Source organism: Oryzias latipes, chromosome 21 (genome assembly GCF_002234675.1).
Source record: "Oryzias latipes chromosome 21, ASM223467v1".
Lineage (NCBI taxonomy): Eukaryota > Metazoa > Chordata > Actinopteri > Beloniformes > Adrianichthyidae > Oryzias > Oryzias latipes.
In genome coordinates this window covers 10,006,522-10,032,228 of record NC_019879.2, presented here as the reverse complement: position 1 = coordinate 10,032,228, position 25,707 = coordinate 10,006,522, and the positions used below count along the sequence as shown (strand labels likewise).

The 25,707-nt window shown below is 38.6% G+C and overlaps 4 protein-coding genes across 7 annotated transcripts; 1 reads left to right on the top strand and 3 right to left on the bottom strand.

The window, feature by feature from the left end:
• Positions 1-1,368: 1,368 nt before the first annotated feature.
• On the bottom strand, positions 1,369-11,010 carry kiaa1211l (KIAA1211 like). Of its 3 annotated transcripts, none has more exons than XM_011489366.3 (10): positions 9,710-11,010; positions 8,815-8,874; positions 8,515-8,659; positions 8,271-8,406; positions 8,013-8,177; positions 4,929-5,180; positions 3,774-4,836; positions 2,385-3,469; positions 1,883-2,006; positions 1,369-1,810 (listed from the first exon to the last, which is right to left on the bottom strand). In XM_011489366.3, exons 2-10 carry the CDS (start codon positions 8,861-8,863, stop codon positions 1,614-1,616), a joined length of 3,216 nt encoding a protein of 1,071 aa, XP_011487668.1. In that variant the 5' UTR covers positions 8,864-8,874; positions 9,710-11,010; the 3' UTR covers positions 1,369-1,613. The 3 variants fall into 3 exon arrangements, with proteins under 3 accessions (XP_011487668.1, XP_020568932.1, XP_011487667.1); XM_020713273.2 differs by lacking the exon at positions 9,710-11,010 and adding an exon at positions 8,959-9,688 and having other exon boundaries at positions 1,910-2,006; XM_011489365.3 differs by lacking the exon at positions 9,710-11,010 and adding an exon at positions 8,959-9,686.
• Positions 11,011-13,295: 2,285 nt separating this feature from the next.
• On the bottom strand, positions 13,296-17,255 carry mitd1 (microtubule interacting and trafficking domain containing 1). Its single transcript, XM_004081477.4, has 7 exons — positions 17,011-17,255; positions 16,831-16,932; positions 15,469-15,605; positions 14,666-14,752; positions 14,473-14,585; positions 14,225-14,285; positions 13,296-14,130 (listed from the first exon to the last, which is right to left on the bottom strand). Exons 1-7 carry the CDS (start codon positions 17,153-17,155, stop codon positions 14,035-14,037), a joined length of 741 nt encoding a protein of 246 aa, XP_004081525.1. The 5' UTR covers positions 17,156-17,255; the 3' UTR covers positions 13,296-14,034.
• Positions 17,256-17,442: 187 nt separating this feature from the next.
• On the top strand, positions 17,443-19,528 carry mrpl30 (mitochondrial ribosomal protein L30). 2 transcript variants are annotated; one of them, XM_011489362.3, is made up of 6 exons: positions 17,443-17,526; positions 17,669-17,706; positions 18,003-18,086; positions 18,814-18,960; positions 19,168-19,241; positions 19,316-19,528. In XM_011489362.3, the coding sequence occupies exons 2-6, from the start codon at positions 17,677-17,679 to the stop codon at positions 19,443-19,445; spliced, it is 465 nt and encodes a 154-aa protein (XP_011487664.1). In that variant the 5' UTR covers positions 17,443-17,526; positions 17,669-17,676; the 3' UTR covers positions 19,446-19,528. The 2 variants fall into 2 exon arrangements, with proteins under 2 accessions (XP_011487664.1, XP_004081524.1); XM_004081476.4 differs by having other exon boundaries at positions 17,450-17,706.
• A 147-nt stretch (positions 19,529-19,675) lies between these two features.
• On the bottom strand, positions 19,676-25,606 carry txndc9 (thioredoxin domain containing 9). The gene is made up of 5 exons (XM_004081475.4): positions 25,473-25,606; positions 24,079-24,293; positions 21,686-21,804; positions 20,700-20,954; positions 19,676-20,622 (listed from the first exon to the last, which is right to left on the bottom strand). The coding sequence occupies exons 2-5, from the start codon at positions 24,250-24,252 to the stop codon at positions 20,502-20,504; spliced, it is 669 nt and encodes a 222-aa protein (XP_004081523.1). The 5' UTR covers positions 24,253-24,293; positions 25,473-25,606; the 3' UTR covers positions 19,676-20,501.
• Positions 25,607-25,707: the final 101 nt, after the last annotated feature.

Here is a 25,707-nt window from a genome sequence, read left to right as displayed (position 1 = left end):
AATGAAGTTGATTAAACATTACACCAGTAGTTAAATGTTATCTCGTCCAATAAGTTGCATTATAGTTAATTATTAATTGAATTTTGCACCCAAACCGAGAGCTTGTTTTTTCATAGGAAGTGAAAGGTAAACTGTGTCTTCCACTGTGGGACTTGCATAAAAGTGCTACTCATTCATTATCTTCTTCTTCTGTTTATTCCGTTTCGGGGTCACTGTGCTGCCGGACTCTATCCACATGTGGGCAAAGGCAGGGGGCACCCTGGACAGGTTGCCAGTTTGTCACAGGGTAGAGTGTCCACAATCACACACCCACCCATGCACACTCACGTTCACACCTAGGGACAATTTAGATTAACCAATGAACCTATGAAGCATGTTTTTGGGACGGTGGGAGGAAGCTGGAGTCCCCGGAGAAAGCCCACGCATGCACGAGGAGAACATGCAAACTCTACACAGAAAGGTCCCCCATTGATGTTTTGGTCCCCCAGCTGGGGACTTGATCCGGGGGCTTTCTTGCTATGAGGCAGAGCTGCGCCACCATGCAGCCCTCCTGCACGGTGGCGCAGGAGTAAAAGTGCTACTGTAAGGTTGTAACACAAAACATAAGGCCATTAAAGCATGAATTGTTTGCATTAAAAGGGTTTTTTAAAATCTTCACCAGGTTTTTAAAAATCTTATTGTTAAAAAGTACATTTATTGCCTTTTTGGTGCAAATTGAATACTTTTCTACTTAACCTATTAAACACCTTTGAACCTTTGTTGAAATTTTCTAAAATATACTAGATCATATATAGATAACATAAGAAAGATAATTCTAGAGAGCTATGGAATCTTTAAGGGTAAAAGCAGATTTCAGTTGAAAGAACACGCCTCAGAGCAAGGTGTTCATTTACAGATGTTAAACTTTTAGGGTAAAAATGAATGCATTTTCCAGGTCAAGTTAAAACTAAATTCTAGACTATTCTATCTCCATTGTGTTTCTGAAAAGGGTCCATGATTTCAGTAACTGACGACTTGCCCTTTTAAATAATTCTGTGAATTAGCAGCAGTTTGTCGTAATGCCTCGTCATTCAGAAAAAAGAGAATAGTCTTTGTTTAGAAATAAAAATGTGTGCTAAAAACTTCAGATATTATTTTTTTTACTTGGGGGTCAAAAAACGTGAAAACTCCACACAGAAAGGTCTCAGATGGGATTCGAACCTGCACCACTGTGGAGTCTGAAAACACGCTTTTTAAAGAAAATGGAAAACCGTTCGTGCTCGTTCAAGTGCAGTTCCAATATCTGACCTGCAGGGGGGGTTGTAAGCTAAATAAACGGGTGTCTTCTGTGTTGGTTTCATCCGTTCAGCATCACAGGGATCAACTGAAGCCATCTGTATAAGAAATTTATTGAAATTTACAAAGCTGTGAAATGCTGAAGGATTCGTATGTAATTCATAAACAGACACATTGAAATGGGATTGGCATTAACCTTCAGTATGCTTACAGAACAATCAACATTTTACAATTAAAACCACCTCACACTCAAAACTGACTGAAGAGTTAAATCAGCATCTCTGTGAAATCTCAGCAATTCTAATTTTTTACAACTTCCTGCATTGATTATCTCCTCATTAGTCCATGGTCTTATCACTCCACGCCATGGACTTTCTCTTCGCCAGCTCCATCCAGGATGGCTGCCCGCTGTCAGACATGGACTGCAGCACTGACGGCTGCGTAGGTGACGATGACGGTGATGGAGACGAGCCCAGGTTTCTCCTTAGCCATTTTTCATCGCGAGGCTTTTCTGGTACTTTGGTGGGGCTTGACTCTGAAGAAAAAAAAGCAAATTTTAATCTTACATAGCAGGTAGATTTCTTTTAGTTTTAGAAGTCAGTCTTACCTGAGGCAGGCTTTACCCACTGCTTTCCGTCGGCAGTCGTGTCTTTGCTTGGAGGTGTCACTTTTGCTGGAGATGGGGGTTCGCTGGCTGTCTGCACTTCTGTTTGAGGTTTCCTTAATTCCACCTGGAGAGAGAAAAATCACTGATGAAGGACGTGAAACCAATATCTTGGTAGTTTAACGATATGATAATTACTCCAAAAGCTTTCAAAGTTGCTTTACTAAGCAACTTATAGAGGAAACCTAAAAAAACAAATGTAAAAGCATTGCACGTGCCTGATCTGAGCCTCCTGATTTTTCAGGAAAATATTTAATTCTTTAACCCCTTGATGCCTATTCATGGAAATATGCAACTGCTCCAAAACTGACTTTAACTCAGCATTAAATCAATTTAGCAAAAACATGTGATTTTTTTTCATACATGGAAATAAATTCAGGCCTCAAAGGGTTAAACATTTTACTTGCTTTAAAGACTGAATGAGCCCCAAAGGAGCACCACGAACCCCTTTGATCACAGGTGTAGTGGTCCACGCTGTGCGTTTTTCAAGAAACACGGCCCTGTCGCTGGCTGAACCTGTCCACACTGCTCGCCTCACTGAGAGGGATGGCACGTCCTTCTGCGTGGGGGGTTCTTTCTCCCCACTCTCAGAGGCAGAGTCTGCAGGAGGACCTGCAGGAGTCGGTGTCTGAGCTGCAGTTGTTGACTTGAGCTGGCCGGCGGGTGGATTGCTCCAGGGTGCCTGCTGGTGCTGGACTGACGCCTGTGCAAGCGGCTCTGGGGCGTTCACCTGTGCAGAATGAGATGAGCTGACTGTTTGTGATGCAGAGCGCAAGGGGGACAGGCTCATCCATGGGTTGGTTTGCAGTGCTGAAGGAGAAACAGACTGTGAGGTGTGTAGGCTTGGGTTTAGCTGTGACTGATCTTCTTTGGTTTGTTTAAAGGAATATGACTCTCTGGAGATGTGCGACAGAGCAGGAGACGTCATCTTCTGCCTTTTTACCACTATCGATGGTTTCAGAGACGTCTCTAGAGTTTGAACGGATTCTTCCCATGCTGCATCTGACAAAGGTTGGTTTGGAGTTTGCGCCAGATGCTGCTGACACGTTACTGTCTCATTTTGAGATTGTAGGACAATTTTCGTCTCACTTTGATCCACAGACTGTCCCTGCGGCCGAGCTGTGCTTTGAACGTCTCTGAGGAACGTGCCGGAGGAAGGCTCTCCAACAGCTTTTTTATCTGCAATCGTTGGATTTGTAGCTGATGGCACAGTTGGATTTTGTTGACCACTCGTCGTCTCCTTGTGTGTTTGCATCCCAGATGTGGCCTCTGTTTGAACCGTAGATTGTGGTTGTGTTCGGGCTCCTGAATCTCTGGAAAGTCTGCTTGTGAAAAGCTGCTGGAGAGTCCTGGTCTTTTCCATTGCCAGACTCATCCAGGACACCTCGGATGAGGACGTTTGGGGGCCGGGCTGTGGCTCTGTTTCTTTGACGCTGGAGGAGGATGTTTGGACTGTGTTGGGGGAGTCGAGATTGTCAGTCGGGGGGATGTTGTGCTTTATCTGAAAGGAGACACCAGCTGGAGCCGGATCTGGGGAAAGACAAACATCTGTTAGATCTCCTTGGCAACAGTTAAAGCAAGCCTGTAATGTTTATGAGTACAAGGTTCTTCCGTCATCAGAGGAAATCTTATCTATGGTGCTGAATGATTATTTACTACAACAAATCATCTTTGCTGCAGGAACTTTCTTTCTTTCTTTCTTAATAATGAGTAGAGTAAAAATCTGTCACCCACAAAAATATTTAAAAAAAAGATCAAAACATGTGTTGTCTTTTTTCATTTCAGTATGTAATTTTCTGTCATTTTGCAGGAACAGAATATGAAGCCATGTCACCTGTTGGTCTAAGGGTGGAGCTGGTGCTTGTAGGCAACTTTTCCGACATTCCACTGGATTTTTCACCTACTTCCGTTTTTTTTGGCTTCTCGCTGAGCTCCTCTTGCATGACTGTCTTTGAAAGGCGGTTAGTAGCTGCTTCCGATCGGAATTTGATCGACTGAGAAGTGGCCCGCAGTTTAATACCGAATGCTGTCTTTTTTTCCTCCTCCCGGGCCTCTGTGACTTCCTCCGCCTCCTCTAACTGCCCCGGGCTGTCGTCCGCCTCCTCCGTTTCCGCAGCAACGGTTTCCACAAGTACGGTTTTGGTTGGTGATGCTGGTTCTTCAGTTTTGGCACTGTCTTTCTTATCCCACGGAGCTCCTGAGACTTTGATAGATGCTCCCTCTTGTTTAAAGCGTCCCAGGGCAAAGGGGCTGCCTTTGAGCTGGAAGCCTTTAAGATCTTCTTTGTCCCTCACGATTTTCTCCTCCCTCTTGAGTAAAGCTTCCGCCTGCTTCAGCACAAAACTGCTTGAACGGGGTCTATCATCATCACCGCTTTTGACACTGGAGAAATGGAAAGATCCAGATCCTGGAGAAGGCCTTGTTATCCCTCTGAAGCTCTGGCCCTCAAAGGGAGCACAGCCAGACTTGGTGGGCACCGGTGAGCTGAGGTTACTTGATATCTGGTCTGACAGAACCTCAGCCATTCCCGTTTTTGTCTTTTCATGAAAAATTACTTGTTTTCCCAAATCTGTTTCTCTTTTGTTTTTAAGTTCTGACTCTAAGAAGGAAGAAGGTTCATTGGAAAAAGCCTCTACGGCATCCATGTCAGGATTAACTTGGAGAACCCTTAGGAGCACATCCTCAGGAGGAGCATGGTTGTGTTGTGGGAGGTTTGGATCGGATAATTTGAGTGGCGGGTCTGAAGTGATGGGTGGAGACTCCTCAGACTTCAATTGAAGTTGCTGTGGAACCTCTTCTTCTGACTTCTCTGTCATTTCCTCCTTCACACCACTCTTCTGCTCGTGCTCCTTCTCTGACTCCTCCTTGTTGTTTTGTGGAAAGGACACAGACTGAGACTGCAGAGAAACAAAAAAGAAGTTCATAACAACAAAGACAGAGGATGGTTTTGTTGTTATCTTCTCACAGGTGAGTGGAGCTGGTGTCTCACCACAGAGGAGATCTTCTTCTTGGTGCTGGCTCTCTGGTTTCTGGGCTTCACGGACATTCTGTGGCGTGCCGCAGAGCTATCTAAGCGTGAAAGGGCTCTGGGCGGAGTGCCAAAATCTAACAGAGGCTCGATGGTAGATGTAGGGGAATTTTTGGTGGCAGAATAAGACCAAGGATTGGAAAAAGTCGGGGACAAAGTTTTAGTTGGTGGAGGTTTGGAAATAGGACAGAGAGGCGGATAAACCAGCTGAGTCTGAAAGATAAAAACAAAAGAAATTATTTTCAAGTGAATTAGCTTATTAGGATTTCTTCAATTGATCCATACTTGCTATTTTTTACTGCATTCTTTTTTTGAAAAGTAGATAATTTTTTTACCAAGCTGAATTTTGTCTGATGAATTCTGAGAATTCCTTAAAATTTTGAGCACAAGCCACAATGAAACACATTTATAGAAAACGGTTTTGGGAGCTCTGAATTCTTTGGGTTGAATAAAGTTTTAGTCAGACATTTATTTAAAAAGGACTCAGGTCTTAATAAGTGATGCCTCTTTCATCCAGTTGCCCATCTTTGTTGAAAGTAAGTCTCTGTAGCTTTGTGGTGAGCATGGACTTTTGTAAAAAGCTGATGAGAAAGTGGTTTTTAACCAGGTTTCCAGTTTAATTGACAGTAAAGAAATTAGATTATTCCGGAAAATCAACTGCAAACCTTTAAGAATGCAAACATGACAGTGAACACCTAGTTTTGTTCAGCAAGTCGTTATCTAAGAAAGAAGCTCAGGTTTCGGCCAAAAAAAAGATCTGGCAACTTGTGCAGTGACCCTGGATCAGGTGAAGCTTTGAACTGCTGAGAAGCTGCAAATAAAAACTGTTTTTAAGCCTGTCTGCTTTTAATTAAAAAAGAACTGCAGAAAGAATAGGCTGTTAAAGAAGCTGCTACAAACATGTTTCTGTTAAAACTCATTGGAGTTGTATATAATTTCACAAAAGGAACAGATATACCTCAGTTAGGTCTTTTTTTGCTCTTGTTTCCCTAAATCATTGCAAATAATTACATTTTGCCTCAGAGCTTGAACTTTGTGAGATTGTGAAGCTAATAACACAACAATAATGGCAAGTTTTCTTTAAAGACCATCTCGGATGAAAATCATATTTTGGGCATTTTAAACGTGTTCTTGTAGCATTTTTTTCATGATGGAGGTCACATGTAAAGAATTTTAGGCTTAAAACTGCATTTTTGAGTATTTCTTCATTCAAATCATTGTGAATCAGCAGAAGACGAAAAAAATCCTGTAGGAAAAAGCCTGCAGTTGTGAGGTCAGAGCTTTAATCAGTCAGCCACAAGCTCCCTGCTCCGCTCCATTCTGATGGATCCACTTGTAGATGTCTGGATTCATGACCGTCTTTGTTTTCTTTGTCTGAGTCTGACACTTTTAAATGCACTTGTAATGTTAGGTTGGGGTTGTAAGGGGCTGTAAGCTAGTGGGAGAGTGTGTAAAGAGATGGATCATGGGAAATACGGGTGGGCTAACTCCGTGCCAACATTCCTGCTGTTCTGCAGAAACTATGTCCTAAAAAACAACAGGTGTTGTTTTTTTTGTTTTTGCTAAAAACGGCATAATCATAACTAACAGACCACTGGGAACTTTAAAAGCAGAAAAAATAATGATTAGAGTGGGACTTTTAACAAGCTACCTCAGACAGAGAGGCTCCTGGCTATTCACTTGTAGAAAGCGTTTTAGAATTTTTTAGTGAAAACCTCAACTTGAAATCATTTGGAACGTGTTTTCTGACTCATTCTTGCTTGAGAGTTGAGAGGTATCTGCTTGTTTAGTTTCAAATATTGCAGTTCCATAAAAACCACTGGAGGCTGGTTACAAAATGGAGCAAGTTCCCAAGAACTTTCAGGATTTAAAAGTCCAACTTTACAGCAAAAATAATTATTTTTACAGTCTGATTTTAAGTACATTTTCCATTAATATTGATATGACTGCTACTGATAACAACTGCATGTCAGCTGTTTTGATTTAATCAGAGCTCAAAGTTGTGCATTTGTTTAAAGTTCCACTTCGATCATCTTTTGGTTTATTTTCAAAGTCTTCCCAATGGTCTTTTAATTATGATTATGCCATTTTTAGCCAAAATAAAGAAGCTCAGAGTTGGGTGGCGCAGGGTAAGCCTGCCCCCACTTCTCATCATCCATCTGTTTACTTGCTCTCATGCTAGATTTGAGCGTTTCACAACCTCAACCTAACATTACTAGTGAAACAAAAATGGCGAGCAAATTAGAGCTATCCAGCTGTATAGTTTTTATCCAGATTCCAGCTCAGACGAGGACAACAATGACGTACATGGATCTGTTTGTCTGGGAGGGGATGCATCAGAATGAAGAGGAGCAGGGAGCTTGTGGCCCACCATAGTAACATTTGAACACACTTATAAGCTTTTTCTAACTCCATTTTTTAATCTACACCTGATTCACAGCGATTTGAATAAAGAAATGGTCAGAAGTTAAATTTCAAGATAGATTTTCTTTATTTTTGTCCTCCATCATCAGAAAAATGCCACAAGAACATGTGTAAAAACACCAAAAACAACATTTTCCATCAGAGTGGGTCTTTAAGGGCAATTGGATGGACCAATATGTGAACCCAACTTTATTGGAGTCAGGCGCTGACCAAACCTGATTAACGTCTGACTCCAGACTTCATTTTAACTGATCAGAATCCAACGACTGACATCAGAGACTATCTGTTCAGTATCTCTGTTTACAGCTGTGGTTGTTGTGCTTTCGCTCAGCACACTTCAGTTCTGGCAAATGTGTGCTCATAACTTTCAGCCTTTGCCTGCAGCTTTTTCCCCTTCAGACCTACAGAGGCAAAGAGGAGCTACCTGTAGCTCCCCTTATGTTTTTCTTTTTGGATTCATTTATATTGAATAAATAAAAAATAATTTGGATTCAGTTTGTCTGAGATGGACATTCCTCAGTAAGACACATTACAATCAGATGATTTTTGATGACTTTAGTCAACAAAACCAGGAATTGCGAGAAGGAACGCCACATTTTCAACTTTGAGATGCTTTATTACCTTGTTGAGGGTCCCCTGGGATGAGACCGTTTCTCCTGAGGTGTCACGTGAGCTTTGAAAAAAGAGATCCTCCGAATGTCCACACTTGTCTTCTGAGTCTGGACTTCTGACGGGTAAAACCATAGGGGGGGGCCCAAAATGCATTTTCTGCAGCTGAAGCTTCATCTATGATGGAAGGAAACAGCTTAATGCTTTAGAAATAGTGTCAATAATGACAATAAATATTATATTTCACGTCTTAAAACAAAAAAGCAGTACCTGAAGAGCTTTGATTTTGCCGGGAACGTTTTCTTGAGATAAAATCCTGGCTGGTTCCGGGTCTGACAGACCCTCCTCAGACAGGAAGATGCTGTCATGGGAAAATGCTCGAGAGCCCATTATTCTCTGACCGCTTCTGAGAGGGTGAAAAGGAAAAAAAGAGAGGGTGTATGAACTTCAATTGTAAAAAAAAAAAAGGATGCATCTGACATTAAAAAATAAAAAATAAAAACTTCCTACTCACAGTAAATCCTCATCTGATCCAAGTCTCTCTGCAAAAGTTATGTCACTGGCTGATTGGCTGAGTTTCTCTGCTTTCTCTTCCCCCGATTTCTTACTCTTCCGGAACAGTCGCGTTTTCAGAGACCTTATTTTGAACTTTTTATTCCCTGAAACAGATTCGGGACACAGATTCAGACATGCAGAAGGACTCTCTTCTCTTGTTCTTATCATCCTTAGCATTCACATTATTTCTCCATAGCATTTTCTATCTTATTGATGTGTCTTTTCATTCTTATTTTAGGAAATTTGAAGTTAATCTCACCTGCAAGGTCCTCTGTACCTTCTTCTGCATCTCCAGAAAAAGACTCCATCAGTCTGATCTCTGGAAAAGAAATGCAAAAAATGAGAGAGGTGATAACAGAAAGGAGAACTGAACCAAAAAAAGTACCAAAAAGTAAAGTCATACAGTTTTTAGAGGTCCCATAGTGGAGGGCACCAAAAGTGGAATGAATACTGCAGCTGTGAGATCTCAGGATCAAATACGGGCGTGCGGTTCAAAGGTTTATTACTCTGCATTATCAGGAGAAAAGCTAACCATTACTGCAACAACACTGGATGGGTGAGGTTGCCCGAAGATCAACAAAATATAATGAACTGAAGATAGAAATGGTTACAAAAACCATAGGTAAGTTAACATTTGAGCAAAGTAGACAATCAGGATGCAGAGGTTTCATTGTTTTTTTTACTGTTTTTGTTGCTTTTGACCATATCCTAGAGAAGGTATTGAGTCTGAGATTTATAAACAACCGAAGCTGTGCCTCTGAGACATAGCATGGTCTTGCATGATAAGACAAGAGGTGTTAAACAGCCAAAGTCCACATTGCTGCACAAAGTACACCTTTTTAAAAGCACACATGATTGTCTCATGACACTCAAAGGGGGAAAAAAGTGTCCAAACTTCTCCGCTTTAATTAAACTTGTTTGTTTTATAGCTCCAACAAAACCAACCAAACTCTTTACAGCTCACACAGCTAATATATTCCACAGAAAAACAAAGAATAATCTCCTCGATTATATTGACATTGCAGAGAGATCTTTGTAAGACTGTTGCACCATAATAATCCACATCAGGAGCTTAGCACGGAGCACAGATTCCCGGGAATCTCACCTGAAAAAACACAGACAGTCCTGCTCTCATCAAAAGTAAAGGAACTTACCTTCGGTTTGTCCTTCTCTCAGGTTTAAACCTCAGGCTAGCCAGATCTGCAGAGCAAGAGGCAAATAACTGAGGGAGGTGGGAAAAAAAACAGCACAGGGAAATAAAGAGAGGGAGAAGGTCACTGAATGACTGGGTAAGCAAATGCAGAAAGAAAAAGGAGGACAGATGAGAATGTGTGAGAGAAGGAGGGAGAGGGATACTCTATTACATTAGTGGCACACTGTGGCCCTCTGCGCTAAGCTCCTTATAAAACGCTAACCTGATTTTAGGCCCAGAAATGAGAGTAGAGGGAAAAAAAAAATAAAGCCCCCGTTGGAAAGAGGACACGCATTCAGGATTATGGCTCATAGAACTGTTTACACTTCTGACTCCTCCCCACATGATCCCCGGGGGGGGGCTGTATGTTGCAGGTTGAAAAATTCAATAGAACAGCCCTGGAATGTACAGTTTCAATATATCTAAACTGCAGTCAAAGGTGTAATTTAATGTGCTTAAAGACTTATTCCAATCAATATCAGGTTTCAGGTGTTTTTTAACATGATCTTGGGACATTTTTCTGATGATGGAGGACAGATATGAAGAAAATTAAGCTTAAAATTGCATTTCTGAGTATTTCTTTATTCAAATCATTGTGAATCAGAAGCAAATAAAAAATAACTTTTGAAATAGATTGTATTTTTGACGTAGGAGCTACAATCAGCAGCCCATAACCTCCCTGCTCTGCTCCATTCTGATGCATCCACTTGTACAATTACATCCATTTCCTTTCTTTGTTTTCCTCATCTGAACTGAGATCTGAATCTTAACTGTACGACTGAGTAGCTCACCATTTTTGTTGCACTAGTAATGTTAGGGTTGGTGTATGATGGCTATGAGACTGTGGGGGAACGTGTAAACAGATGGATGATGGGAAATGAGGGAAGGCTCACTTCATGACAACTCTGCCCTGCACATGAATTTCTGATTAACTCCTGCCGCTCTGCAGAAACAATGTTCTCGAAAGCAACATCATCAAAAAAAGTTCATATTTGTTAGGTTTCATTGGAGACATTAAATTTGGAGTTTTAAAAAATGTCTAAAAACCAGTGAGCATGGTGTCTGGATTCCCTTTAATATCCACGGCACTTGATAGTCCTGCACTATAGAGTTTTTCTTCAGTTAGGGATTAGGGAGGGATTTCGGACGTACAGTAGCCCCAAAACCCTGTGATAATGAAATTTCGGCGTAGTGATGCACCCCTCCATAAACACGATGACATCACAGCTGGAATGGGGCCCAAAATCTCTTATGGGGATAAAAAAAATCCAAAATCCACTAACAAAACCAAAACACTTTTGTCGAGGATATCCAAAGGAAGTTTTGAATTTATTATGGGATGGCAACAGGATCTACAGCCAGTTGGTGGCAAAGTGTGAAATTTGGCGATTTTTCGCACGTTATGAGAGAAAAAAAACTTTTGTTCAATCTTCATGAAAATTTTTCATGCACACCACTAGGTTAAGTGTACAACCACAACTGAAGTATTGTTGACCTTTGACCTCAGGAAAACACTGTCATCATGAATAAAAAAGAAAAAAAAATCTCCTTTAATTTAGGCTACAAATTCGAACTCCTCACAGGTAATTTGGTTTCTCTCGTCCTAACTCCTTGAGCATCATTGGGAAGCCACTGTGGAACAAATGTTGGATTCAGGAGTTGTAGATTTTGAACTGCGTTAGTGTGGTGAGCTGCAATAGTAGCATTCCCCTCTTGCTCGCTCATTTTTTTAAATACTGGAATACTGTAAAATGTAATACATGAATCAGTGGCTTAAGCTGAACAAATGTATATGCATATGAACATATTAAGAATGTGGGCGTGGTTAACAAAAAAACCTCTGTTGCCAAGGAAATAAAAAAGTGTACTTTTGCCAATTCTTCTAAAAATTATATAGAGCTGTTCATCACCCCCAGTCCACCAAAACATGAAATTGTTGCTATGGAGATAAAACCAACAGAAAAGCCACCATTTTGAAAAGAAAAAAAAAAGCTTTTTATGAGTTTCTTAGTGCAGCTCTGACCAGTGTGGCAGAGGCAGAAGGGGAGAGTGAAGGACCGGGGAGGTAAAAAGGGAGCAATGGGGGGACAGCAAAGGTGGAGGTGGATGTCAACTGTGGGGTAATTAACACCGTTTTAATTTGAAATTAAAAATATTTACACTGCTGAAATTATTCAAATAAATAATAAAGAAAAAAGTATAACATTGAAAACTTTTTAAATGCAATATTGCCATTGAAAACAAATTTTTTAGGCTTCGTATTAAAATAGAAAATGTTAAAACGTGAAAGCAGATAAAAATAACAGGTTAGGTATTTTGCTTCCATTTGAACTAAAATAGAAGTTGAATAAAACTACAGAAGGAAGTCATCTGCAAATTATTTGACCTTATTAAAATGTGCAATCCAGTTTTCAGAAATGCTGAGTAATTTTGGTTCCCCTTGACCTATTATTACTTTAAAATTTTGAAGAGTAAAATATTTTTAAAAAATCTTCTTGGATTTCCTTTAAATTAAAGTTCAGCTGCTGCAGCCAAAGTTTTGTCCTTATCATTTCTAATTAAAACTCAGTTTGCTTGCCGATTTATTTCTTTTGTTTTGTGGATTATTTTGTGTTGCAGCTGTCTTGCACATTCATACAGCATAGTATTCCCTTACTGAAGAGCTATGTAGGCCACTGGGCTACAGTCAGTGGGAGGGAGGGAGGGAGGCAGGGAGGACAGCAGGAGTTGACATTGCATCCACATTCATTCATCTCGCTGCAGCCGTCTCTCCGTCACGTAAATATACCGGCCTTGTGTCAATGAGACCAGTTTCTCTGATCTGCACATGCATGAAAAATATGAGGTTTCTTTATCTGCATTTATATTCTACTATATAGTATATTTTTGGCACTCCGCTTCCTGCATGGCAACCCTTGTATCCACCTAACAACGAAAAACACAACACATTCAGCTAAAGGATGCCATATCAGTGTCTCTTCAGGAGGTTTCCACATGGATTATTTTGTCTTCCACTCGGTCACCAGATAAAGACCGAGTATATCGAGATTAAGGCTGAAAGATAATCCGATCCCATCCCTGCGTGAAGTGTCGGAGTCCACCTCTCAATTGAGATTTCATGAACAGCGTTGTTCTTCCATAGAAAATGATTTTATCTTGACTAAAACAATAAAATTTGATTAAAATGTGTTTGTTATCCATCTATAAATCCATCTTTGTCCTGTTCAGGGTCAGGGTTTTTTTCGCGGGAGCCAATCTTAGATACATCAGGGACAATCTCACACACACACACACACACACACACCCACACACATTCACAACAAAGGGCTCATTTAGTCACCAATCAACCTATAAAGCGTATTTTTGGACAGTGGGAGAAATCCAGTGAAAACCCACAAACGAATGAGGAGAACAACCAACTGAAAAACCCAGCTGGGATTTGAACCAGCTTTGAGGTTTTTACCACCTGTGCAACCCCTGCACAAATCCAAACATACATCTGGAACTAATTTTGGAACCTTTTCTGGTTGTAGACACTGCAGACATCATCAGCTTCTCACTGCTTTAATCTTTTATAGGATTTTCTGTTAGTTGCTGACTGAATGTCAGACTGAACTTTTTTTAAACATCAGTGTATATCATCTGAGTGCCCTGACATATTGGTAACTGTTGGTTGATACGTTAATAAAAAACAAATGTATATATAGAAATAAACAATATCAAATGTCATACATTATTTTTTCTCAGTATCCCAAGCAATTCACCAAAATGTGGCCCAATTTAGCTGATGTCACCCTAGTAGAATTAATATTTGGAGTGAGTTTTTTTTAAGCTACTTTGCTTTTTACAAATTCTATAACCTGGGATTATTTTGATGTTATAGTTAAAAGATTATGCAAAAAATTACAACAGAAATGTTTGTGGTATCATGAAAGCTTATAACGGTTTGTTTTCTACACAAAAAAAATGCTCTAATTTATTTACAACACCTAATTCTTTAAAATCTTTAACATCTAAAAGTGCCATTTTGCAAATGAATATAGTTAAATAACATCAGAAGTGCAAGAAGAAACAGGAGAAGCCCACAAAGTACAAAAGTATAAAAAAATGTAATGTCGCGGTTAACGTTTCACCCATTCCAGATCTGAAAAGTAAACCCTGATTATGAGTCCAAGCCCTGCAAATGAACTGAAGGCACTATTAGATAATATGCATCCCTGCTTTTTTTTTTTGCATATTTATATAAACACACGTTTGAAAAAAAAAACACCTTAAGCTTTTAAAGTTTCATAGAGATTTGGTGTGCTTGGTGTGGAAAATGTCTACGGTGGTCTCCTGGCACTGCCTGAGGTCGTAGTCACAATATCCCACAGAGAATCTTCCCTGAAAGGTATAAGAGGATCGGAGCTTGTTATACCCGTTCACAGTAAAAGACAAAAAGAATAGACAGCAGTCATTTTCTGTGCTGAAATCCCACCTTAGGTCTCTTGAAGTAATCTAGTCCTCTTCCAATTTTAATGATCCAGCCATTGTCAAACCTAAGAACAAAGTCTCGTTTATTAGTCTTGTTTATGTTGTACGGATCCCTGAAAGTGACATTCAAATATTTTAAAAAAAGGTTCCCTCAAAGTAGTAAATTATTTTTTTGAAGCCAAGTCCTTAAAATTCAGCCTATAAAAGGTGTAGAAAACAAAAGAGTGTAACTAATGTCATTGAAGGGAAGACCTGATCTCCCGGTCATGGATGGTGGAGGAATACTGCAGATCCAGATCGACTCCCTGAGTGCTGAGGCTGTCCTTCAGCTCAGCCAGAGCACTGCTCTGCTGGCTGCTGTTGGCCTGCAGGACACAACGATAATCTCTAAAAACAAACTGAAACAAAAGAAACTTTTGCCGATTTAGGAAACAAAGTGACTTACCTCATCTTGTGATGTGAGAAGGTGGATCTGTTTCACCTTGCAGGGGGCTTTCAGCAGCATCTCACAGAAGCGCAGGAAGTTGTACAACTGGGGAAGTGACAGAGGGGCTCGGTGCAATAAAAGCATGTAGTGCAGTTTACAAGACGGCCTCCGTGTTTTACTCTTGTGACAATTTTAAAGCATATTGAACAAAAAAGAAAAAACTAAGATTAATAACGAATCTAAGAAGTAACGTTTTTTACCCTAAGTAATTTAGAAATAAGAAAGAAATAATAAGGTCTTTATGAATCCAACAATGGGGAAATTGCTTTTAATGTACAACCAGTATCAACATATTAACAATTGTTGTTCATTTAAATCAATATTTGAGAGTTTTCTTTATTATGAATGGAAAGGATCTTGAACTTTATATAAAAAAACTACAATTTTGTAATATTCATGTTAAAGACTCGTGTTCCCAACAAAATCATGTTTTAACACTTTAAATGTTTTGAATAAATATGCATCATTTGGGGTTTTTAAGCTTTGCCTGAATACTGAAATCATTCAGTGAAATTTAAAAATGTACAAACAAGTGTTTGAAAACTTTAAGAAACAGTTGTTGAGATAAAAACAAAGTTAAGGATTAAGCTCCGTTGATGGTTTTTGTGGTTAAAATCTTTGGTCAGTTGGTCAGTGCAGTCTATCACACTGGTTTCATCTTTGGATTTATAAATTAAAACAATAATAACAACAATGAAAGCCTCAATAAAAATGATGATCCTAAAAAGCACAAAAACAGTGATAGAGAGGAGTTTTCATACTTGGTGAGTGTGCCGGATGTATGGATCCTCCACCCAGACCTCTGTCAGAGCGCTGCTGATGTACGGCTTGAAAAGAACCTCATAGCTGTAACCGGTGGAATCCTCTGCGATTTTTATTTCTTCGTGGTATTTCCCATCTATCCAGAGAGGGAATGGTAAAAGATGAAAAAAGAAGAACGCTTAAAATGTAAGTTTGGGAAAGTCCGATACTGAAGTCCAAAAGTAAATTCTATTAGGGGTAGGATTATATAAATTTGCTTTAAAGAATGAAAAAATGAATGAAAACTTTATTAATCCCAACAAGGAGAAACTCAGTTCCAGTACATCTCGATGAAGAAGGTCAGACAAACAACAACACAGGATACACACACATCTCGAGAGGTTACTGAGGTCAATGCAGCCGAGCACCTTAGATGACCTGCGCCAGCGCACCTTTGTATAGCATGCAGATGGACCACGAAGAGGGTCAAGACGGAGACGGCGGATGCCTCCATGCCAGCAACATGATTTTGTGTCATTCTGACTTTCCGTAAATTTAATGTAACTAAGGTGCTTTAAAAACTGTCTGAACCTGATGGAAAGCTCCCAGTGTACCACCAAAATAAGTCCAGGAGAAACACAACAGTTCAACAATAAAATAAAACACGGTTTATATTTCAGGTACATTGTAGGATTAGATGTTAAATATTTATTTTAAATTATTATTTAATATATTATTATTATTAAATTATCCCACTCCCTTTCAAGCAATTCATTAAACTTACTGATTAAAGTCACATCTATATTTTTTTTCCAGTCAAGTCACAATTAATCGCCTAGAGTTTGATATATGAATAGTCATACATATCTTTTGCTTGTCTTTCTTCGATATTTATTGTTTTAATTGCTTGAAATAAATCAATTCCAAATCCAAATGAATGTTATTAAACTATTGGTTTCATGTAAACTTTTTAAGATGAAAAGATCATCAAAAGAAGCTTAATTGAGTATGAAAGCTTGCAGTCCGCCCAATCTATTTTTTACCTAAATACAATCGATTTTCAAATTGCATTTTTCATTTGCTCCTGAATCACAACAATTTAAATAAAGAAATACTCAGATGTGCAATTTTGAGCTTTATTTCTATAATATATGTCCTCCATCAGAAAAATACCACAAGAACATGTTAAAAACAAAAATGTCATTAGAGTTGTACCTCAAATGTCATATTAAATGTCCTTTCAGGTTGTTGGATCAATCTGTTTGGAAACTAATATCTAATTTATCTTTGCTAATTCTTTACACGAATATTAAGGTCATTTTACCCACAAGCAAAAGAAAGGAGTAGGTTGCCTCAAAAACAGCTGGATCATTATTATTTACCTTCTTTCATCTGGTTAACGTGAGCTTTGATCTGCTCTGCTCTGTCCATGTAGCCTTTGATCCTTTCTCTGAAATGTCCTCGTTTTGTCTCTTCCTTTACCGCTGATCACAAGGAAAACAATAAAAATGACTATTAGCATTTAGAAAATGTATATTATTGTTGTGAAAATGAGAGGAGACCTTTCAGCACATCCATCAGAAGCTGGATGCCCTCCTGGTAGCAGACAAGGGACTCCTGGAAGCGGCCGTTTTGGTCCAGCTCCACCGCCCGCTTCAAGACGGAGACGGCGGACGCCTCCATGCCAGCAACATGATTTTGTGTCATTCTGACTTTCCATAAATTTAATGTAACTAAGGTGCTTTAAAACGGTCGGAACCTGATGGAAAGCTCCCAGTGTACCACCAAAATAAGTCCAGGAGAAACACAACAGTTCGACAATAAAATAAAACACGGTTTATATTTCAGAAACATTGTAGGATTAGTTGTTAAATATTTATTTTAAATTAAATTCTAACCGTCTCGGTATTTTTTGGCTCAAAAATTACCCACACTTCTAAAATCATTGCGTAGTTGCGGAAAATATCGATATCTGTTTCTTCGTATCGGTACCATTTAAATGTAACACCAGAAGCATTTCCGGTTTAGACGTAAATGAAACTAGACAAACGTGTGTTCAAGAATTTACTTCTATTTAGGTATATATATATATTTAAAATTCTAGCCTTGTGGTTTTAGTTGTAGTATTATGACAGAAGAGTCGCTTCATTACGATCGAAATAAGCAGTAATTTGGCGGGTTTCGGGACAGTAACCTTGGTGTGATATTGTTGTTTCCCAGCATTCATCATGTCAGCTGTCAGCTTTTTACCGGCGAAGGTAAGTGCAGAACTGGTTTCAATAAATTCACCTTTGATAATGATCACCAATTTTTTTTTCTACAGTCAAAAAATTTGATATAACCCATTTTTATTTCCAAGCTCATTAAAGAACAACAAAATCGTAACACAGGGCTTTAGAGACGAGCAAAGCAGTATTTAGGTCAACTTAGACTGCGTCTTTGGGTAAATGACTATAGTTCACTATGAAAAGTAAAATCTTATTTACGATTTACTTTGTTTATCTTTCAAATTTAATAAATCAGAAAAAAATGACATCTCTTTTTTACATGACAGTCCCTGAAGGCAGCAGTTCTGTCCCCGCGTGGATGGCTTGTGTCAGCACGCAGCACCTTTAGGAAAGCAAGGATCCTCAAAGAGGTAAGAATAAGATGGATAGATATAATTTATTACAGACACATGGTCCAATCAGTAAAAAGGAATACACAGACCCAATAATTTAAAAAAAATACACAGTGTCAAGAATACACAAGTTGAGGTACAGTATATAGTTAATAAACAATAAATTAATTAAAAAGGATAAGAATAAATACCAAGATAATAAGATTACATATACATACCACACCATAAAAACATCAGTTGCTATGACAAATAAAAAGACAGTCCCTCCAGTGTTTCCATAAATTTGACTGGAAGCGCATGGCACTAAATCTAATGTTACTTATAGCCAAGATGAGAGTATTTTCTGAAGCATTTAATCTGCAGATAAACTTGAACATGAGTGAGGGCATGCAAGCCCAGAGAGTGTTAAGTCTGAGAGAAACGAATAAGAAAGAAAAAGCTTTTATGTCTGTCATTCGCTTTCTGACATGCACTCTTTTCTGTTGAGCCTCAAGCTGGTGAATATGTCTGACTCAGAGTAAATGTCCAAGATGAGTTGTGTTCCAGGCTGAAGGAAACAATTCACACATTCAGTTAGAATAGAAAATAATGTGCATTGAAAGACAGAGAGAGAAAAAAACCATACATATTGTTAAATATAAATAAGTAAATGTATCATTCATTAATACGGAGCAGATCTTGCAGGGGGTTTGGGTTTTTCTTTTCATAAAGTAGATCCAATCAGACGTCTTTGAACTCTTTCCAGGTGTTTGCTGAGAGATCAAAAGAGCACGACAAATATGGTGGTGACCCAGACCAACCCCACAAACTGCACATAGTGACTCGGGTGAAGAGCACCATGCGCAGGCCGTACTGGGAGAAGGAGATGGTGAAACACCTCGGCCTCCAAAAGGTGAGGATTCAGTCGTGGGTGGAGCGAACGCTTGCATTTTAGTGGCTCTCAAGACATCCACTCCTCAAATAATTGTTTATGTACCGGTACCTGTTTCACAACACAGTCTTGATATTGGGCTTCCAAAGGGTTTTTAACTGACAGATTCCAGATCATTCTTTTTTTTTTTTTTTGTCTTACAATTTTGTCCAAATGTCTTGCTTATAGGCACATGTACCAGTAATTCACAAAAACACACCTGCAGTCAACAGCCAACTAAAGTTTGTGAAGCATCTTGTGAGGTAAGATTCCTGCACTAAAGCAAGCGGTTAAAATTGTCCAATGTTAAGTCATTTTGGTGTCTGTGCTCCTTCAGGATCCAGCCTCTGCAGACTCCCTATGGGCTGCCCGCTGAGCAGGACATGGCCGACGCCTTCCTCAACAGCAAGGGCGAGCTGATAGTGCGGCGCCTTCTCCAACCGGTCGCCCGAATCAGCGAGTCTTAGCTTCGTCGTCGCTTTGTGATCCAGTGTTCAAAAGTTGCTTAAAAAATAAAGTTTTTGGTTTTGCTGTAGTGTGAAAATAATGATTTGAGAAATTTCTATGTAATGCCAGCATGATCCTTAATATCTGTATATTTTAGAATTGGATACAAAATTAAAAATTGAGTACCAATTATCTACACAAAGCTGTTAAATTATAAAAATGTTTATTTTCCACAGCAAGTCTGCACTAGTTGATGTTTGAAACATTTAATTGACATGAGTGACATCATGAATACATTTTTCAAAGTTAGGAAAATGATTTGGTATATTTTACCAAGACCAGAAAAAGACCAGAAAAAAACGTTGAATCCGAAACATCAATAAGTTAAGACGTCCACATTTAGACATTTCTCTGAATGTCTTATCAAAGGTTAACAGAGGTATAAACTTGAATAGAAGCTATTATAACATGTGGGCTGGATGTGTCTCCTCAATAAGGTATTAAAAAGAGACAGGAACATGAATGTTTATTTAGAACTTACAGGGGGGTGGAGAATCAAACTGCAAAATCAAGCAAATATATGCTCAACACTACAAAAGCTTATTATATTCTGAGTCATGCTGCTGCTTAGTGATTGGAGAGGAAATAACTTAAGGAAAAGATTAACTTTATCAACAAAAAAAACTGCAGACGTTCTTTCTGCATCTTAGTCATTTAATCAAAAATGATTCAAGGCGGATTTCTCACAATTGGGGGTGCTGATTCCTAATCACATCTGCTGCTGATGACCTGAATCAGGTGAGCAGAGCAGAGCAGAAGCTCCTGAAGCCTGGATTTGTTACTGAAATACATTAACAAAGTCAAGATTTGTCAAATTCTTTTCATACAAAAAATTATACTGATGCAAAATCCTGAACACATTTAACATTGGCACACGTGTTACAATGGTGGCTCAAGGACAAGACTGACGAAATATATCCACTCAAAAGGAAATGAAATGCTAATAAGGAAATAACTTGGGAAGAGCTTTCCGTTCGACCTAATGCTGAGGTAGAAGAAAAGCGGCTTTTGAGTTTTCAGTCCTCTCCAGAGTCTGAATCAGACTCGCAGGCTCGCCCTCTGATGCTTCTCTTCTCAACTTTAGAGAACTTCGTGCCTGATTTCTGTGCTGCTGTTGGAGGCTCCATCAGGTTACCGCTGGAAGAATAAAATGACAGCGTTAGTCCTATCTATAGCACCACAACCCTTTTTATTCCAGATTCTGCCCATCTCACCTGTAGTTGATAACATCGGCGCATCCAAGTCTCCATTCCAGCATTTCCGTTGAAAACTCGTCCGTGTTTCCCAGGTCAGTGAATCCAACCACATAATCCTTAGACTTTCCGTCAATGAGCAGCGCCAGCGTGGGAATGACTTTGATGCGCAGCCTCTCTGTCAGGAAAGGGGCCTTTTCTGCATTCAGTTTGAAAAACTTTGTCTCAACGTGCTTCTTTGCCAGTATGGCCAAATGTTTGTCCAGGATCTTGCATCTGCAGATTAACGGAGGAAACAAATGTTTTTTGATTTGTTATATATATTTATATATATATATGAATGAAGCAATACAAACTTTCACAAAAGTTTAGAGTATTGTCATTTTTCCCAATGACAATGTAACCTTTTACAGTCATTTTATTTACTATTGAATGTTTCAAATATTTAGTTCTAATTTAGTTGATTAACAGAATTTGTTTAGTCTTTAAGTTATGCCTTAGTGAAATTTGACTAACTGATTCTGGATTTTGGTTTACTTGTATTATAAAAACGGTCTCATTCCTTTGCTGTGCAAAGAATTTAAAGGCAAACTGATGAAAATTGTAATTTTGGTCTTTTTAACATGTCGGGTCATTTTTTTGAAGATGGATGACATATTTGAAGAAAATTGAGCTCAAAACATCATATTCTGAGATTATCCTCAATCAAATCTTTGTGAATCGAGAGCAAACGACAAAATGATGGTTGAAAAAGAGCCTAATTGTGACGTAGAAAATACACTCCCTGCTCCGCTCCATTTGAATAAAAGCGGCATCATTATAGTTAAGACCAATGGGAACGCTTTAAAACAAGACGAAAAGATGATGGCATGGGTCTTTAATATCATCTCAAATTTCAAAGTTTAAACTTTTTTTCCCCAAAACTTAGAAATTCTTTTAAAATGCACTTAATGTTAGCGTTAAAATCTTTCCTCAGGTGGGTGTTTCTTATGTAGCTGTAATTATACCTGAAGGTTGAACTCTTGTAGAAATGGCAGACGACATTCTTGCTCTCCTTCACCTCGCCGAAGAAGTCTTTCTCACTGGCGATCTCTCTATACTCACCGTGGCCTTTAGCCAACCACTCCTAAAAGGAAAAAAACATCAAATTATTTACAATCTTATCATTTTTCTAACTGTCAGACATGAATATTACCCATTTCAGGAAAAAAAAAAAAAAAAAAAAAAAATCACAAATCTACACTAATTATCCAGATTTAGATAGTTTTATTTTGCTGGGTTTTTTGCAGAGCAGCATTTAAAATTTGAGCTGATGTCAGTCAGAGAATGACACAGGAGCAGATTAATAATTGATCACTTCAGAAATTAGATAATTTAATCCATATGCATTGGCTACAAGATGTTTGCAGTCATAGTTTGGCCATTTTCTCTTATTAAATAAGACAAATGTGAGTTTCCTAAAAGAGAGATTAAACTAAAACAAAACATTTTCAAAACGCACAAAAACTAAAAGGTCTGCTTCTTCTAGACTTGCACCAGTTACAGCTGCTTAAATGTAGGCACAACTTTCCTTCTTGGTTCATGATTATGAATTGAATCAATTAATACAATCAATCATTTAAAAAAAAGTCTATTAGATTCAACTGTAATAGGCCTGCACAATATACCGCAAATTTATCGTTATCGCGACATCAAGCTGTGCAATATGCATACCGCAAAAGACGGCAAAAATCGCAATAAATGGTTACCTTGACCCTTGTGCTATCCTAGGCACTTTAACATTGGGAGTGGGGTCATCTAGACCCACTAGACCAGAGGTGGGCACTGAGGGCCGCATTCCTGCATCTTTTCCAGCATACCCTGCTCTGGCATGTTCTAATTGGCTGGACACACCTGAACCAGGTAATCAGCCATGAGTAGGGCAAGATTATTGGCTGGACACACCTGAACCAGGTAATCAATCATGAGTAGGGCAAGACTATCTGGAAATCATGCAGACACACCGGCCCTCGAGGCCTGGAATTGCCCACCCCTGCACTAGACAGTGCTCTGAACCTTTTTTCTTCAATGATTTGTGATCTTCACTGGTGTCCATGGATTACATGAAATCTTTCCACCTTTATCCACCTTTGTCATGGTAGGGAGGTAGGGGGGGGGATCATCTAAGATAGCACAAGGGTTAAATGTGCTAAAACAAACTCATGGCAGCTTGAAATATTGAATAAATGAAATAAATCCCTTTGTGCATTTAACCAATCGGAAGGACACGTTTACGTTTTTGATCAATCAAATGAGCCCTTTTATGTTTGCTGTTTGCTTCCTATGTCGACAAGGGTCATTTGGAGTATAATTTTTATACTGTTGCATTGAAATGGAAATTATGATTTTGGTTGGTTTGATATTTGTTTATATACCGCAAATGATATCGTTATCGCAATATTAATCACCAATATCGCATATCGCGAGTTTTCCTCATATCGTGCAGCCCTAAACTGTAATAACTTTTTATCATGATTTATATTTTATTATTCCAGTGTCTGGGTAAACACTCAGTTCTGATTGGCTGCAGGGGGTCCTTTAAAAAGTGATGACGGACACCCAAAACAGGAGTTCTGGTCACATAGCCTAAATGTTCAATACCACTCTGCTGGCCTCAACGCCAGTTAGTTGGGACAACAGAAACATGAAACACAAGTTTAGAAATCGTTTAATTATAAATTAATTTAAAAATTGATTTAATGGTGAGAGTGAATGGTGGGTATTTCTTTCATATAGGATTTAGGAAACTACTTGTGGACTTTGTTTCTTTGGCAGAAGATTTTGCTTCATCATTTGGACAAAAACAAGTGGGAAGAGGTAAACGTTCCCTCTGAAATGATACTTTTCTCTGCTGCTGCAGAGCGAGATCGGTGCAGACTCTGTAGCTATTACCATGGCAACGCGCATCAAAAAGTACGCTTCTAATGAAAAATCTAAAGATAAACATACACCTAAAAATAACTAAATTAAAGTACTAATAACTGATTAAATATTTATCGCTTTTGTAAATGATCAAAGTATAATTGGAATAATGCACTTCAAGCTGTCCATTATCAGATGTTAATGGACGCTGATGCGTGAACCAGTTGCTTCTGCAAAGTCGGACATTCTCCCTTGTTTATTTTTACGCTTAAAAGAAAAAGTGGGTAAAATAATCCACTTTATGAAATTCTTTGAAATGTTCAAGTGCTGCTTTTCTAAAATGTTAATTTTTTAAAAGGAAATCGTATTTAGAGAAGCAGACTTTTTCAATATTTTATAAAATACATAAACATTTTGAAAACATACAGAACTTATGGTTTCAAAGTAAAGGTGCCATATTCTTACAAACAAATACAGATTCAGAGAACATTAGACTCACCTGCTTTTGTTTCTGTGCTTTCTTCAGTGCCTCTAGTCTCTTCTCTTTGAGTTTCTCCAACTCGTCTTCATCCATTTCATTCAGCTGGCTCAACTTCGCATCCACCTGCTCTTCTGCTATTTTTGCTGCTTGCTCCAAAATGTTGGATATTATTTCTATGGATGAGTTGGCCATGGCTCCTAGTTGAGTTGAGTCTGCCACAATCTGGAACAGAACTTTAAAAATATATATCAGTTTATTAGACATGGCTAGTTTTGGCTCACATGGGTAGTAGTCTTTGAATCTGCAGATATGTTTAGGTTGTTGTACATGTCACATCCAACTTAAAACTCAAAAGGTACACCTTGAACCTGATTCATTTCTCCTTGTAACCCTTGTGCTATCCTAGGCACTTTAACATTGGGAGTTGGGTCATCTAGACCCACTAGACAGTGCTCTGAACCTTTTTTCTTCAATGATTTGTGATCTTCACTGGTGTCCATGGATTACATAAAATCTTTCCACCTTCATCCACCTTTGTCATGGTAGGGAGAACACGTCAATTCAAGGGTGAGGTCATCTAAGATAGCACAAGGGTTAAAGACTTTGACCAAGTCAGTTTTTGAAATAACTTTTAAATGCAGGTTCCTGCACTTTCTTTGGACCAGGTGCCAATAACAAAGAAGTTGATAAGAAAAAACAGTCAATAAATGTCCCAATGATCAGTGTATCTTTTGTTCTTAGCAGCAATGGGAACAAAAGATGACACAAGCAAACAATCAGCAAAGAAAAAACCTTTCTTCCTTAATTTTGAGGTGCATCATCATTAGGTCACACCTCTCACTCAAAACATTCAATCATTTCAAACTCAAAAAAGGAAAGTTTGATGTTTATTACACTGTGTCTGTGAGCATTATGCTACAGCAAGAAACAGCAAAAAATGGAATCATTACATTTATTTATATTTTGTAAAAAATAGTTTGCGTTAACTGTTTTTCCTCACAAGTTTCACGGGGAAAATTAACGAATCTACACACAGTTAATAACACCGACAACGCCTTTATGTTGTTCGTCAGTTGTTAGCTAACATTTGCTAAGTGCAACACAGCTAACCATAAAATGCGTCTCTCTAGGCTCTTCATATTACTTTTAATTTTTACTGCTGGTAGTTTGGACGTAAACATACAAACATTAGCATTTAACGGGTTTATTAATTTTAACAAACACGCGCATTTGGCGATTCATTGTGTTACCCAAATAAGCTAACTTGCTATTTATCATCGTCGAATGCCGTTAAAAAAATTACAAAACGTATTCTTTTATATTTCTACCCCCACCCCAGGATATTAATTTATGCTAGTGTAAGAATTATGCATCTACTAATTTTTCTAAATGTTTTATATTCTTATTCTTACCTTAAGGGAAGATATCTAGCGTTGACGGCAGATGTTCCCGAGGAAATCTTGTTACGTCACACATTCACTTCCGGACCACTTTCAAACTAAAGCTGCCAAAAGTTTATCTTTTTAAATGAGTGAGTAACAAGAAAACAATGTATTTACTTATAAATTGTACAGAACGCTATTTTCTGTAACTGTTTAGAAGGAAGGAAGAAAAAAGACGTGCCGTATCAAGTCATCTACAAACAGA

Coding starts and splice junctions, on each gene's coding strand:
- mrpl30 (XM_011489362.3), top strand. CDS start 17,677: ATGTCAGCTGTCAGCTTTTTACCGGCGAAG. Junction 18,087..18,813: donor AAGCAAGGATCCTCAAAGAG/GTAAGAATAAGA, acceptor AACTCTTTCCAG/GTGTTTGCTGAGAGATCAAA. Junction 18,961..19,167: donor AACACCTCGGCCTCCAAAAG/GTGAGGATTCAG, acceptor TCTTGCTTATAG/GCACATGTACCAGTAATTCA.
- kiaa1211l (XM_011489366.3), bottom strand. CDS start 8,863: ATGGAGTCTTTTTCTGGAGATGCAGAAGAAGGTACAGAGGACCTTGCA. Junction 8,660..8,814: donor AGGTACAGAGGACCTTGCAG/GTGAGATTAACT, acceptor AATCTGTTTCAG/GGAATAAAAAGTTCAAAATA. Junction 8,178..8,270: donor GCAAAATCAAAGCTCTTCAG/GTACTGCTTTTT, acceptor CTTCCATCATAG/ATGAAGCTTCAGCTGCAGAA.
- mitd1 (XM_004081477.4), bottom strand. CDS start 17,155: ATGACACAAAATCATGTTGCTGGCATGGAGGCGTCCGCCGTCTCCGTC. Junction 14,753..15,468: donor ACATCCGGCACACTCACCAA/GTATGAAAACTC, acceptor TCACTTCCCCAG/TTGTACAACTTCCTGCGCTT. Junction 14,586..14,665: donor TTCTCACATCACAAGATGAG/GTAAGTCACTTT, acceptor TGTGTCCTGCAG/GCCAACAGCAGCCAGCAGAG.
- txndc9 (XM_004081475.4), bottom strand. CDS start 24,252: ATGGCCAACTCATCCATAGAAATAATATCCAACATTTTGGAGCAAGCA. Junction 20,955..21,685: donor TACAAGAGTTCAACCTTCAG/GTATAATTACAG, acceptor GTTAATCTGCAG/ATGCAAGATCCTGGACAAAC. Junction 20,623..20,699: donor GCCGATGTTATCAACTACAG/GTGAGATGGGCA, acceptor TTATTCTTCCAG/CGGTAACCTGATGGAGCCTC.